Raw genomic sequence first — 15750 nt, 5'->3', positions numbered from 1 at the left:
AGGTTCTTTAAACTGTTGGTTAAAATCCCATTTTTTACTGTATTTCTGTTCTACTGAGATTATTTAGGTTTTTAATAAGGTAAAGTTGTATCTAATTGTTAAGGTTATGATACACAACAGAGGAGGTCAAGTTAGCAGCTCATGCTTTCTAGATTGAGCTTTGATGACATCAGAGGGATATGAGTAATATTCATTAGGGATCATTGTAATTCTGGAAGTAGAAATTTAAAATTACACTGAAAGGTCTTTCATGTATGCTGAAGCCAGAGAATTCATAGTTAAAGTTCTCAAAATTTAATTATTCCTTGACTGTGATTTTGAAAAGATGAAAGATTTTAATAATTCCCTAATATACCTTTTAAAAGCTACCAAAAAACCCCCCCACCAAATCTGAATTTGTGATTAGGGCTGTTCTGCATTTATTGTTTCAATTGTAAGGTCAGTCCCTGAAGACAAAGTGTTGTCTAGCAGACGCCTCCATCTAAGTATTTTCTTGCTTCATGTATAAAAATTCAAAATTAATACAGTTGTGTTAGCTCAGTCTTCTAATTTGAGTGTACGATACTACTAAAATAAGTATACCTTATACAGCTACAGATATCGATCCCTGTGTCATATTTATATCAGGTTTCACTGTGCCTGTGTTGTGGGCTATCCTGGTTTACAACGTAGACTACAAATAAAAACTAGAGCAGTGTCAAATACATTCAGTTTGAGCTATAATATGTTTTTTTAAAGATTTCTTGACTTTAATGACTTTAGAAGGCTGTATTGATTGCATATATCACCTCTGGTTAGAACTTGTGATATTCTTTATCATATTTGGCTATAAATTGGAACAAAACTGTTCTCATATGCTATTTTTTGTGTAAATGATTTGAGTAACTAGTCAGTAGTAGGTGTTGGCATGACTACAGGCTGTAAAACAAAGAATTTACGTTAACAGATAAAATTAGGCTTGAGCTGGAATGTGGAAGTAAAGACCCTTTTAGCTCCCAGTACTTTTTTGGAAATATGTTTTGCATTTCATCTCTTGTTTTTGTTCTTCCTAAGTTAAAATTTCAACTACTCAGAAGAGGTACTTGGATGAAGTCAGAATATGAGGTAGTATTGAGGCAGATTCACTAAACAGTGCATACTAAAGGGTACCCTTCAGTGGACAAGCAACTAAGTATTTCAGGTTTCAGTTTGAATTGTCATGCGTTCCTCATATGCAATGCTAAAATTTGGGATTGGCAGGCATGCTGGCTTCTGGCGAGGGAGATGAACAGTGACAGCAGAACAGCTGAAAGACAAGGAAATTGCTAATTCTGCAGGATTTTCTAAATCCAAATAAAATTGCATTCTAATTTTTTGAAAACAGTAGTTGTTTATTATTATTGAACCTAGGACTCTTGCTATTCCCTGAAATTTTTACATCACATGCAATATTATTGACAAAATACAATTCTGTAACTGTCCCAAGTATTTATTTTTTTTCTGGATACAGTATTGTATGATTAGGTTTCAGGCATCTTTCGTTGATAAATTTGCTCTGCAGAAAACATAATAGCTGTCAAACTACCCTTTCTTTGAAGCTCTGTGTCATTGAGTTTCTATTTCTGCTCTTAGTTAACTGTAATCACTGGATGAAGGCAAATGCAAATAAACCAGAGGAAAACAGGAAGAAAAATAGAAATTTAGAAAACATGACTGACTTACAGAGTCTGAGGGAGAAATCAAGTTTCTTTAATCAACAGAAGAAGAGGCTAAGATGGGGCATACATCTTCTAAAATGTAGAAAGCCACTAGAGGATTATGGTAATCATTAAATTACAGTATTTCAGCAGTCTCTTCAAAGTAGCATCCTGTCTGAACCATACTGGATATGGTGTGCCCTTGGTGTGTCCATCCAGCAGGTAGAAGCTCACTTTCAGATATGGATGCTGCATCGTGGGTTATTCTGAGACAGTAGCTATCAATTTTCTGCTGTCTTTCGGGGAAGTGCCAGAGGGACAATTTGAAAATTAATACATTACTTAAATACAAAAATGCATAGCCATTTCTAAGCCCATGCCATATCACAGTGATCACCGTGCTACAGCCTGTTTCTTTGCGCTGAAGAGTCTACCTCTGGAGTAAATGAATTTTCTTGAAAAGACACAGTAACCTTTTCATTTAACGTGACATCATAACACTGAACATACTTGTATTCAAAGCAGTTTCAAATCTGCTTCCTGCATTGTTGCTGGGAAAATTGTTGCTTGTAGAGCACAAAAAGTTTCATTCAGAATGTGGTCTTCAAGTTGTTTCTACATCTGACGCTTAATGGAATCCCAGAAAAATTTTCACAATTCATATTACAGCAAGTTTTTTGCACACATGAAAAAAAAAGAAGTGCTGAATTGAGGGACTTCATTTTTTTTTTTTCTTTTTTGTAATCTTGATCTGGTCTTGCAGATTCTGTATTTGGAGTTTTTTGAGCAATGAGAAAAACTGTAGTTACACATGTAAATGTCTGAGTACTACGGTCTTAGTACTATTAGAGAGTTTTAGTTTTTATTAGGTTTAAAGAAATACTTTGCTACATCTCAGACTTTTGTATGCCCTAATCTTTATATGTCATACCATCATGTCATTTGTTCATGTATGTGAATTATAAAAGCATTGGGGGTTGCTAACTTTTTGGTGGGGGTTTTGTTTTGTTTTTTGTTAAGTGTCTGGAGTGGTGCAATAAGCAGATAAGCATACTTGGTAGCATTGGGAAAAATATCATAAAATACCTGTTTCAAGCTTGGAACACAGAAAGACTTTAGAAATGACTCTCAAATTCTTGATGGTTACTGTACTTCACATGCATGACTACACAGGCCCTTCATGCAGTGGCTAAAAGTCACCAGGAGTGTCTGTGCGATCAGAGCAAAAGAGCTTGGTTAGAGAGACCAGGCTGAAGAGAGCAAAGTTATCAGCTCTCCAGTTTGCTCATCTTTCCAGCAGACCAGCAAGTCCCATTGCATTGTGTTATGAACCCACCTATTAAAGCTGTGGGTACAGGGGTTATTCATTTCTAATAAGGCCCATAGATAAAACTGTGAGTCATTCTGCTAATCCTGTGCCTGATTATTGACCTGTTTTAGAGTTTTCTATAGCCTTCTGTCACCATAGTTGCAAACATTTGTTAAGATTTTTCCACAGATTTGAGTTTTCCTATTGTTACTGAGCTATGAAAAGCTCTCCCTGGATAGATGGCTTGTATCATTCTATATTCACTTGATGAGACTGTCATGTTTTTCCACTTCAAATTTTAGTAGTTGCAAGATTTTACAATGTTTCTCTAGATGTAATTTACCAGATATTTGTCTCACAGCTAGATTCTTTTCGCTGTAAATAATCTCCTCAGTTACCCTTAGATCTAAGGGATGCTGCCATAGTGGAGAATATCCTGAGACGAACTCTGTCAGGTGGCTAGAAGCCTGATTATCTTCATTAATTACGAAATACTATTATTAGAACCATAAACTTGTTTGAACCATTTAAGCCCATAGTTTATGTAACAGGCACAGTTACCTACTGGTAACGTTTTTGCAACTCTGTTACACCTAAGTAATGTCACCTTAGTTTTGGAGACATGAAGGAGGAGACTGAAGTGGAACATACCTAGTTAGAAACACTGCTTGATTTGTTCTTTGCATTGCAGGCTGCCCTTTTGGTGGAAAACTGAAGTTTGTTGTCTCGTTTAGGTTGTACTTCTGAACAAATAATGCAGATTTAATCGATGCGGTCTCTGTGAAGCCATTTCTTACCTTTTTTGAATTGCAAGCTCTTTAATGGTCAGATTTTTGTTCTCTCTGTTTAGTACCTAACAGAAGACAAGTAAGACTTGGCTGACACCATTGGTCTGGGTTGGGTAGGTGATTGACATGCTTTGAAGATCTAAGATTCCACTGGGGAGAGAAGCAAATCTGGAAGGAAGAGGTTTTTTTGTTCAGGCTCACCTTGGGAAACAAGTGTGCTTGCTAGTGCTATAGCTAACAGGAAGCAGTAATAGGTTGTGGCTGGTGATGAGGGAGGGCAGCCACACCACACCTCAAGCTTCTGAGCAGATCCTCTGCTGCAGACACCCTTAGACTTCAAAGGGAACTTCTGTCAGGACTTGCAGTCTCATTGCGTTCTGTTGTGAGTGGGTGCAAAACACCACTACTTCATAGCCCTGCAACATCTTCCCATGAAGCAGAGACAATGTTTTTTTTTCTCAGACCAGTTCTGTTTATTAGCATGAATAAGCTATGCAATTTTTTGCATGATTTCAGGAGCAATTATTCATTAGGAAGTAATGGCTACCTTCTGCCGATAGTGTCACGGCTATCAAATTATAATAACCGATCCTAAATGAGGTTGCAGGGTATAATACCAGCTGATCCTGATGATTGTAGATGTATTAAGATGATACTGAGGATTGTAGGTCCGACTGGATTTTTGTCAGCCCTTTGAGATCACATTTAGCTTCTCTGCTCTTTGTCCAGCCATAGTGACAGCAGAGGGAGGATGCACAGGTTGAGAGTTTCTATGCTTTTTGAGAAGCTGATTGTGTAGCATTCAGGCTGTCCCATATTTTCCTGGGGTTTTAATCCTGCAAGTGTTGGATAGAAGCAATGCAATGTGGCAGCTGTTCAAAAACTGAAGCATTTGTCATTTTCCGTGACATGCTGTGATTGACAAATACAATGAAGAGGAGGAGAAAGTTTGCCTTCAAAACCAGGCTTAAGGAAATACCTTAGTAGTCTACTTCAAATGGAAGAACAGAAATCTTATTAGAGCTGTTATTTGAAGACTGATGGAGCCAATTCATGTTTCTGACCTGTGTAACATTGATTTTGGAACATGGCAAACATTACATGGAGAGGAAGGGTATTTATTTATATCTAAACGGGTAGAAAAAGGAATTAACTCTCCCGGATGTTTCTGTCCAGCCTGACTTCAGACCTTTGAGCTATGACTTGATTTTTTTGGCTGGGTGAAGGAGGAGTGAGGGAAAACCTGGGTATGGAAGTGGAAGGAGTTGGGAAGCTCCGGGTCAGGCTTACAGGCTGGAGCTTAAAGGATCTAGAATAGTCTGAAGAATGAGTGCATGAGAATATCTTCCATGGAGGAAGGGCATTGCCAAGTGGAAGTGGATTGACAAGTTACAAAATCAGTAAAAGGCTTCCAGTGGGAGTTATTTTTCCCCAACATTGCCATTTATAATAAAATTGCCTTGTTTCATTCTCAAATGGAGGTTGTAAAGAGGGAACCTTCTTTCCTGGTTTCACTTGTTTTCCATTATGTCATTTTCTAACTTGTCTTCTTGATAAGGTTTTCTATCCTTTTTTAAAAAGACAGTGAAGTTCCTGACCAAAGAAGTAAAATTAAAGGAACATCTTCCTACCTGTTGTCTTCCACATGCTGTAGGCACCAGCTAGCCTGTGGTCATCTTCGTGATAATCTGGTGTTAAAATAAAGGAATATGAAACAATTCAAAAAAGTAATTCACCTAGACTGAAGAGCTGCAGCTAATCTTCAGTTTTTTGTTGTAGGAATTGATTTAACTTCAGGTTTAGGTCTTCGCAGTTATGATGGTGTAAAAATATTCACAGGTTCTCTGCCATGAATCTGTGTTCTGTAATTCTGTTCCAGCATCATCAAGTCCTCTGTAGATTTCAGGGATTAAAGCTTACTTCTGTTGTGCCTTTATTTGGTGTATGTGAGGCTTTTATTCCTGGAAAAGTTAGTGTGCAAACATCCAAATATAGCAGTTAATTTAAGAGGGAGAAGGGAGAAAAATTGGCCAGCAGTTGAAACAAAATAGTTTAAACAGTAAATAAAATAAACAGGCTTGGAGCAAATCCAAAGAGGACAGCAGGGAACCAATTCAAGCTGCATTGAACCAGCATACTTTGAAATGGTAATATTAAGAGCAGTAGTTTATCTAGAATTTTTTTAAATAGTCTTTTTAACCATTTTGCAGTTTTGTTAGAGTGGGAAAGAACTAAAAACAAACAAAAAAAAACCCAAAACAAAACAAAACCCCAAGTCCAGTTTCTTTTGCTGTTTGTTTGACTCTTGTAGAAATTACTATGCTGAGGCCAATAAAGGGTTTCAGGATTTTTGCAACAGCTGTTCGAGCTCTTCCATCTCTTAGCACCGGATGATGGCTCTCAGGAGTTAGATCAGCCTTTCCGCTTGTTTTTTTGGTTGTGGGCTTTTTTTTAATTAAATCGGATCACAAAAAGAATAAACTTTGTAACATACTCTGGAGAAAATAAGTTATAATAAAGTCTTCTATTTATGCATTAATCTAATTAGCAGTGCGGAGGCTGGGAAGAATGGACAATAGTTCAGGAGAATGTTCATTCATTGAAGTTATAATTAAAATGGCAGGAAAGTATTTAACATAGTGTGTAGATCGTCTCACAGAGGTCTAAGTCTGGCCAGGGCCTGGGACATAGGACAGTAGATCAGAGGTCTAAGACCTCTTTCAGTGCTGCATGTCTCTGTGTGTCATTAGCATATGCTTTTTGGTCTAAAGATAATGATTCTTAGCAGATACAAAGAGCTTTGAAAACTCATAATTTGGATATGCTGAAAACAACTGTGCTTTGTCAGAAAATATTAAAACGTTGTTGGGCACAAAGTGATTATTTCACTTATTTTTAAACCTTTGTCATAACATCCCTTCCTGTTCCTAAAACCAAAAGAAATGTGTTTGTTTCAGATTATGAAATTTCCATTTGCAAGCTCTTCTATTTTAAATGAGGGCCTTCTGGTTACTGGTTTTCGTTTGGGGTAGGCATTGCCCATGAAGGAGCAGAACTTCAGTCAGCAAGACTTGATCATGTTTCTTGAATCCTAAGCGGATAGTCTGTAAGTGCCCCCCTCAGTGCTGTCCTTGAAGAGACCCTATGGACCTGCCTGGTGGCCTGTGTTCAGAGCACAGCGATCAGCACACTGCCCAGAGCCCGTGCCATGGATTTCTCCTCCATGAACCCAGGGTCCCAGAGCTTCTGCAGAGCTTTCTTTTGTGCAGGCCTGTGTTTTGTTACCGATCAATGGCTGCTGCTTACGACTATGGAGATGTCCACTAAAACAGGTCCCAGGCCTGTGTGGTTATGGTTGCTTGGAGGGTTTGTCCACACTGCATTCAGGGTCTTAAGCACAGCGCAGTGTTGGTACAACTGGGTTAGCTTTAACCCAGTAGGATAGGTGTTGAAAATAGGTCAGTCTTGGTGTGAGCTCTGTGCAGCCTTGTTTGCAGTGCTCCTGAGGCAGGGGTTTAATATCAGAGCTAGCTGGCTTAAAATAGAAGTATTCCAACTTGGAGCTAAGGATGGATGACAGGGCATGAAATGTATCTTGGGTGGAGCACTGGAAACCCCAAAGATACACTCTCATGCACATTTGTTTCCATCCCTTTCCCCACCCTCCCCAGTCCTCTAAGTAGTCACGGAGGGTGTTGTGTGTATTTTGAGCCGGTGGCTTTGGAGCTGCTTGATGCCTGAGGCAGCCTTCCTGATGGACCCTGCACTGACCTGGCCAAGGCCCAGTGACCCTGGGTTATAGATGGAGGGGGTCATTCATCTGTGGGTGTTCTGTAAAATGATTTTTAAAGAATTGATGCTTGTGGATCTGGAACGTAGCGGGCTTGAGGTAGAAGAGAGTTACTCCAGAGGTGTGGGGAGCTAGTTGCTGCCTTGAGCAGTGCAACAGGGGAAGAGCTGCTGTCTAAAGCTGAGGTACAAGCCTGGGGAGTTGGGCCAGCGCCAGATCAACAGGCACAGCAGGAGCTCGCTTTGCTCTGGGCAGGGCAGGTGGAGTCGGAAGGGAAGGCAGAGAAGGCATCGATACTAAAACAGGTGAGAGGGAGGTGCAAGGGATGAGATTTTGGGATAGAACACGGGGGATGTGTGGGGCACAGACATGCATCGTTGCAGGAAAAAAGACAGCGTGACTGAGAAAATGCTGTCCTTCAGCTTACCTGGGTATGTACTCAGTGAGTATCTCACCCCCCAAATGCAGTGTAGAGGACTCCAGAGGCTGTGGTTTCATGAACCAAATTCTGGTGAAAGCAGTAATATACAAATGCCTTCACCCCCCCCCACCCCACCCCGCTTGGACCTCTGCTGTGCCACAGCTGCGCTTGGGGCTGTTTGTCAGGCAGTGCTGTGAACCACATAGCCCCTTGTGCATTTGGTTTACCCTGGACGAGTTCAGGTTTGCAGCAGTGGCCCAACCAAAGCAGCAGAGTGGTGGGGCAGAGGTGTTACTTGTCTCCATTAAGCACTTGCTACAAACTCTGGTGTGTGCTTTTTATTTGTTATTATTCCTTTTTCTGCTGGCTGGCAACAGCTGCCTCCAGCAGCCTCTCGCAGGGCAAGTCCTGTATTCCCATCCGTATGGCCAACCAGCAGCAGTCAATGGATAGAGATGGAGTTCAGCTGGAAGAGAGGGACAGTGTGTCCTTTCTACCCTCCTAAGGTGGCATGTGGCGCAGAAAGCGGAATGGTCTCATCCCAACTGTCTTCCTTAAGGCAATGCCAAGACAAAGAGATGTATAGTGTGAAATTGTTCTGTCCTGAATATCTTAATTAGTGCTTACATTTTGTCTTTTTTGGACAGTGGTTTGATGGTGAGATTTGTACTATGTTTTTGTTCTATAGCTTTATATTTTTTTACAAAAAATATGTACTCAATAGGAGAAATTATTCCCCATACATGTGATAATGAAGATAAAAGATGAATGGGGTTTTGGCTTTTGCAATGCAAAGCAAGAACGGCCCTCTAGTGGTCACGGCTCTAAAAAAAGTGGTAAGGGGAATTTTCATCTCACCCAAGCAGTATGGCAATAATTGCTTTCTCCAGGACTTTCTAGCAAAGAAACCATACGTGCTGGATGTTTTTCCCTTCTCCTTGACATTCTCATGCTTCTAGGTTGAGTAACTAAGATAATATTTGCAATTTAGTCATGTAATTGGCAACTTCAGACTGTGCATCTGGGGAGCTTTCACTTAACTGACTTAACTGTGCACGTTAATAATGATGGCAATTATTTATTGAATAATAGACTATTGGGTTTCTTAAGTAGCTGAAGCACCGAGCTGTGGAACAAAGACTAGCATAAATTACCATCAACTATATGACACAGTTTGTTCCTGAAACCACAAAATTACGCCTTCATTTTGTTCACTTTTATGTAATTCTTTTTTTTCTTTTGAATTCTTCTCAACAGCCCAGTGACTTCTCAGTATCTCTAAAAGCATCGGGGAAGAACAAACATTTCAAGGTGCAGCTCGTGGACAATGTCTATTGTATTGGGCAGCGTCGCTTTAATACTATGGATGAGTTGGTGGAACACTACAAAAAGGCTCCCATCTTCACCAGTGAACACGGGGAAAAGCTATATCTTGTGAAAGCACTTCAGTGACGTTGAAGATGGACTTGGCCGTATGGGCCTCTTATAACTTACAAGCCTTAGGTCCTAAATTCACTTTTATAGAGCAGAGCAATATCTGAAGCAGGCTTAAGGATTAGGCTCTTTCTAAAGTGTTTGCTCTGTTGGTTGCTGTTTGTCTTTTTTTTTTTTTTTTGTTTGCCTCTTTGTGTTCCAGTTCTGTTATTCTCCGACCACCTCTCTTCAGGTTGAGAGTTTCCCTTGGTGGCCGTGGTGAGCATTCACCTTCCTGGCTGAGTTCAAAACTCCCCTCTCCTGTGTACGTTTACATAGTTAGCTCAGATCAAGGAGGGGTGTTTTCAATTCAAACCAGTGTTAATCTGTTCAGATTGCTCACAAAGGCAGAACTCTCCGTTCAGAGACATCGGGCACAGTTTGAATGCACTGAAGCTGCAGCTACTTAAGTGAGAGAGAGTAGACATAACAGTTGTGGCTGTGAGTTCTGTAGCTATATCGCTTACCAAGTAGCATATTACAAAAACTCCTAGTTCCTAGAAGCACTCTTTACACTGTACTCTGCTATTACATTGCCTCTCTGACTCTTTGTAAAGAGTACACTAATTAAAAGCATTTTGTAATAGTACTTCTTAAACTACTATGGTAAGATTGTAGTAAAAGAAAATTATCTAGTGTATTTTGGTCTGTAATTGCAACAAAGAGAAATTTTATTTGAAAGTTGATTACTAGAGAAAGAATCATTGAATTGTAAAGGCTGAATGTTTTGGTAATCTGCAACCAAATGTGCCATCCACATAATGCTTTTTCCTCTTGCCCTTCTGCTTGTTTGAATTAAACGATTATGTATTTAATTCTCAAAGTAATATGTATCTGTAGCTGATTGTTGACACTAATACAAAAGATTAATAAAAACTGATCTTGGGACGGGGTGGGGCGGGCTACCAACACTATATATATATTTGCTTTACAGAAAGAAATCTTCGGGTTTTACAGAGGATGGCGTGGTTGGTAGGAAGAGACACACAGAATGTTTATGAAGAAATTGCATTTTTCTCTTTTCTTTACATTTAAACTCCTTTATGGTTTAAATATACAGTCTTTAGATGGCACATTCCTAAGATTGAAGAAGGGATCATGAGATCTCAAAATCTTGCATACTCAGTTTTTTGGATATTGTAATAAAAAAGGTATTATGTCATGATGGAGTACTGGATTTATCCTTGGGTGGTAGTCCTGGTGTTGCTTTAGAATGGTGAAATAGAGTGAATAATGAATTTGTTTGTCTTGGAATTTGTGTGGCCTAAAAAGAAAACTTCTGTGACTGCAGGGGACAGTGATATGAAGCAGTGTCTAATGAGCTCTGTGTTGTTTCTGTGATAAGTAAGTCTGTTCATGGCTTTAATGAAAACTGCGAGATGGAGCTGTTTCCTGGTACCTTTTTGCTGTTAAAACATGTTCCTTACCTATACTGTATTTCAGTCAGTGGTAGTACAACTACCTCTGTGCATAACTCCAGTGTAGGTTAAGCAGACACCAGCACTGTCTGCCTTGCTTTGGTGTAAATCATACCACTGCCAGAGACTGCACTGGTACATCTGTGAATGAATTGCAGCCTTGCTCAGACCCGAGGGGCAAGTACAATTTCTGAAATTGTGCACATGTGCTCTTTTCCCATCACTCTTGAAATCTTATTTCTGTAAGGTTATCTGAACTGACAACTGTATTTGTGTACATGCATTAACTGAAAACTGGGCAGTGACACTTCTGCTTGGTCCAGCTTAATGAAGGAAAGCAGTGAGTCAGAGCAATCCCAAATGGTCATGCGTTATCCCAAAGAGCACCTACCCATGATTATCTTCTAAGAATATGGAAACTTTCCCTGGGAAGTTGGTTAGAAGTACCAGTTGTTTACAGTCTACCTACAGAAGGACTCCACAGTGGGCTGCTGCTTGAACTTCTTAAGTGAATTCTGCAGAGAATGTAGGTTTTTGCCGTCTAATATCTAGTTCTTTAGGTGAAACTAAGCAAGTACCGAGTATGGCAATGACATTAAGAAGGTCAACTATATGTTGTATGGGCATTTTCAAGTCTGAGTGAATTGCTTTTCAACCTCATTGACTCTGTAGTATCTGGGAGAAGGATATATGGGAATGGTTTTCCTTTTCAGTAAACTGATTGCTGCAATTACTTTTTTATGCCCCTTGTTCATTTTTCTGTAATGTTCTCCATGTTTCCTGTTCCAGGAGCCTTTGTATGCCTCTTGCAATCCTTTTTTCCACTTTTTCTTTAATAGTCCCTTTTTACAAGCTATCTTAGTTCCTAACCCCTTTCTAGTCTTAGTAGCTTAGAACTAAATCAAACAGATGTATAAAGGAAGTTTTTACCATATGCTTTATATTTTAATGGATTTATCAAAAAATTTTTGTTACCTCATCCTCTGTAAACAGCTTCTGTGTATTGACATGTTAATTGTTAAAGTATTTTGTTTTGGAAGCAGTTGGTTAATTTATGATGCAGCAGTGTGAATGACTAACTTGAGTTTGTTTTGGGGTTAGGGTTGTTGGTTTTTTTTTGGGGGGGGGTTGTTTGTTTGAAACAACCTCATTTTGTTTTTGCCCATGCTGTACTTAATCAATATGCTGTCCATTCGACAGGCTCAGTAATAGTTCTTCAGTTGTTTTGGTCTTTACAAATTGAGATCAGTTTCTGCAAGTTTTGCTGCATTTTTGACCTCATTTGCTGCATTGGACATAAGCATTAACAATGTTCAGTACTAACTGCTTAATAAATGGGCAACAGACACATATTTTATTTTTATTTTCCTATTTTAAATGTACCTTTCTATTGTTTGACAAAACCTCACCCGTATTTTTTGACTACTTAAAGCCTCTTTGTCAAAGCTTGGGGTTGGGTGTGTGTTTTGGTTTTGTTTTTTGTTTTTTGTTGTTTTTTTTTTTTAAGATGAGAGGAATTGTGGTGACCTGAGTTTCTTCACCTGCAGTTTTCATTAAAGGCTGAAATATTTTCTGATGGAGTAGAAGTGGTGATTTTTCTTTATGGTATTCAGTCTGGCTTTTCCCATCTTACCTGGTTCGTGTAGATGTATCAGTATTATTCCTGTACAGCTGTTAATGTTTTCTTGCCTTGCTGGTGTTTACATAAGAATGTGAATGAGTTGTCTGAATCTGTAGCAGTTGCTGCACTTTCCATGCAGTGGCAGGAATTTGAGATCTGTGTTTTCACTTTTAGCTCCAGGAGCTTGTTGATGATCTTCCTTTTCCAGTTTTCTTGACTGTTTGTGGTGTCGCCAACTAACCCTGCCTCAAGTAGGTGCAAAAAGAAGGTCAAAATCCTGTCACTTCTGAATTTACACACCACAGCCCATCTGTTCTGTAGCACTCCTTTTCTGAGGATGTTTTGTTTAAAGGGTGCTGTAGTAGCTGTTCTTCCTAAATATCTACAGTGTAGTCCTTGGTCCCAGCTCTTATGCTGTTCAGTCTTATGAAAGCATGCATGTATGAGACATTTTCCAAGGAGAGAAGGCTAGTGGTACGCCAGCCATTCCAGTGTGGTGTACCTACCATGCTACTGATGGTGTTATTTGCCCAAAACCATTGGAGAGTTTCAGGGTTTACACTGGTTTGCAGATAAATGCACACAAGCTTCTGCGTAAGTCCCAAGCTAGGCAGCTGAGATCCAAATTGGGAGAAGCAGGAACCCACGGCATGGTGCTGAGTCTCAGCCCGAGAGTCTGGCAGAGAAGTACAACAGAACGCTTAATACAGCTGTGCAGTGCTCAGCTGGCTTGGAGTACCTGTCAGCAAAATACTGTCGCTGGGTACCAGGTAGCCACGGCTGACCTGATTTGGTACTGAAGGCAGTCACGTATTAGGTGGGGACAAATTATTGAAGGATTAATCTAAGAGTGAACCAAGAGCATGCCAGGTAAACTCACATGGATTTACTGTATTATAAAAGCAAAGAGTTTGTGTAGTTTTGGCTTTTGGGGAGAGAAGAGGCAATAAAGACATGCAGTTGGGTAATTAACATGAATATGGACTATATGAATGGACTGTCAAGTCCCACTCTTGAGTGATTCTGTTTAGTATTCTCTATCCAGATATTTTTGTCTCATAAACTCATAGAAATCCTTAAAGCTTACAGCTGTTCTTCCAAACGTTTATTGTAACTTTTCTATGCTGTAAAGTTTGCTGCCTGATTTAATGATTTCACTAAGGGGAAACAGAGGTCTTCCACACTTAAAACAGTAACTTTTGTTATGACACAAAGATGAGGTACTTTTAAAATACCACTATACAATTTTACTTATAAAAATGAGTCAGATTTTGCCTAATTTATAAATCAGAAACTAGAAAATGGATCACGCTTCTTTTAGATTAGGTCTGGCAATTTACTTGGCAGAAGCTACTAAATATCTGTGAGTGCTTTTGTTCATTCTTGGTCTTAAACTAGTTTAATTCAGTGATTTAGAGGTTAACGAGACCTGTGCAATCACCAGAATCTGAATCTGATTAGTTCTGTTTCCTTATTCCAGTGGGATGGGATGACTCATTTTTAAATGGAAAATTGTTAACTTATTTATACTGATAATCTGTGAAAGGTGTATTGCTAAAGTAACTCTCAGCTCTTAAAAAGCACTAGGAACTGTGGAACTTTCTATTCCTTTCTCTTCGGTACCTCCAAAATTCGGTGCCTTTCTTAAGAAGTGGAAAAGTGTAAACCAGGAAGTTACAGGGTGCACAGTCCTGAATAGTGTTATAGATCGCCTGGAGTGAAAGGTTCCAGAATAGGAGGAGGATGTAGGTAAATGCTGCTGTTCATTCACTAATTGCCCCTCAGTGGAATAGGCTTTTAAGTAAAAAGTAAATCAGTTGTGCAATACTATTCTAGAAAGCGTACTGCAATTGCAACCCAAAGTGTACCAACTTTGTATATAACAATGCCTAATACATGTATGTTCTTGTATCTTGCAAAAGCAATAATTTCTTGTCTTTTTCTCTATTTTAGGTGGGTATTCATATCTACAGCTGTTGGATATAGTTACAGTTCATTGAAAAATTCAGCACAATGGGTTTTGACCTAAATTGACTTAGTATGAAATGTAATCTCTATATAATCTACGTAATGCTATAATATTTTCCTTTGCATGCCTCTGGAACCCTATACTACTTTTGTATTTTAAAATGCAAGTTTTTTCTGGCATATTATTGGTGTTTCTTTTCTTGTTATAAAATAGATTGTCTCCCCTGATACTGAAAAATCTACCCAAGCTTATACAGAAGCAGACTAACAGAAATGGCATGAAACCATTGAAAGATAAGTTTTTCCATGAATTTTCTTTCATATCTTGTAATATTAAATGTTTTAGGAGTGGGAGGTTAAAAATAAAAAGAAGACTCTTAACGTAACTTAATTATCTTCAGCAGTGGGAGTCCACAATTATGAGGAAAAAGTAACAGGTAAGAAATGTTCTTTTCTATTTTCCTAAGTGAATTTAGTTTTACATCATATGGCACTAGTGTGTGTGAAGTATTACAAAGTTAACAAATTAATGCTGGCTTGGTCCAGCTTAACGAAGGAATGGATGGATACATTTATTAATCTCAATGTCCTACTCCAGAAAATAGTAGTAATCTTCAAAAGGGGAGAACTGTGATTCTGAGGACTTTTCTGTTGCTGGTCATTTGTTTTTGTTTTGATTTTTGTGGAAGACTTCGAAAGAGGTGTCTTGCTCCAGTTTTCAAGCCAAATTGTGTTTCTGAGCTGCCTCCCAAGAAGCATCTCTTTGGGTGTGAGCCAGACCACAGAGAATATGTTAACCGGAATTATTCTCCCAGCTGTAATTGAAACTGTGGTGGTGAATAATGGGTTACTTCTTTTTTTTTTAATTTTGATTTTGATCTCCATTAGATTGGATACATACATCTATATGGTAATTAATTTGTGGGTTCCGTGGGTTACTGACTTAGCTTTTTACCTGGGTTCAACTCTGTCAAGTTAAAATAAGCTTGATGATTTTTTTTTTTTGTTTGTTTGTTCCTTTTTATGTTAAAGAACCAGCAGAACATTTAGTGCAATTCTAATCGGTAATGCAAAGAAGCCCTTCAGTTGTGGGTGGCTGGTACGTGCGGAATACTAAGTCCATAGATGATGATGATGATAATACAGCCATAAAGAATTGTGTGTAAGGCACCAGCAGACAGGCAGAGATAAAAAGCTCCTGGGATCATGAAGCAGGTATCTGATGGTTTCTCTCTGGAGAATTAGTATGCTTATTTTCATTTGAATATGCATAGCTGATTTGTAAA

General features: G+C 39.0%; 1 protein-coding gene across 1 annotated transcript in view; it reads left to right on the top strand.

Moving 5' to 3' along the window:
- NCK2 (NCK adaptor protein 2) overlaps nucleotides 1-10619 on the top strand; it is an 88791-nt gene extending 78172 nt beyond the window's left edge. Inside the window, exon 5 of the mRNA XM_040584659.1 lies at nucleotides 9242-10619. Coding sequence (XP_040440593.1) covers nucleotides 9242-9436 — 195 coding nt within the window. The 3' untranslated portion in view covers nucleotides 9437-10619. The remainder of the gene's footprint in view (nucleotides 1-9241) is intronic.
- Nucleotides 10620-15750: the final 5131 nt, after the last annotated feature.

This window comes from Falco naumanni, chromosome 2, assembly GCF_017639655.2.
Source record: "Falco naumanni isolate bFalNau1 chromosome 2, bFalNau1.pat, whole genome shotgun sequence".
NCBI classification, from domain to species: domain Eukaryota; kingdom Metazoa; phylum Chordata; class Aves; order Falconiformes; family Falconidae; genus Falco; species Falco naumanni.
This window is presented reverse-complemented; position numbering and strand designations above follow the sequence as displayed.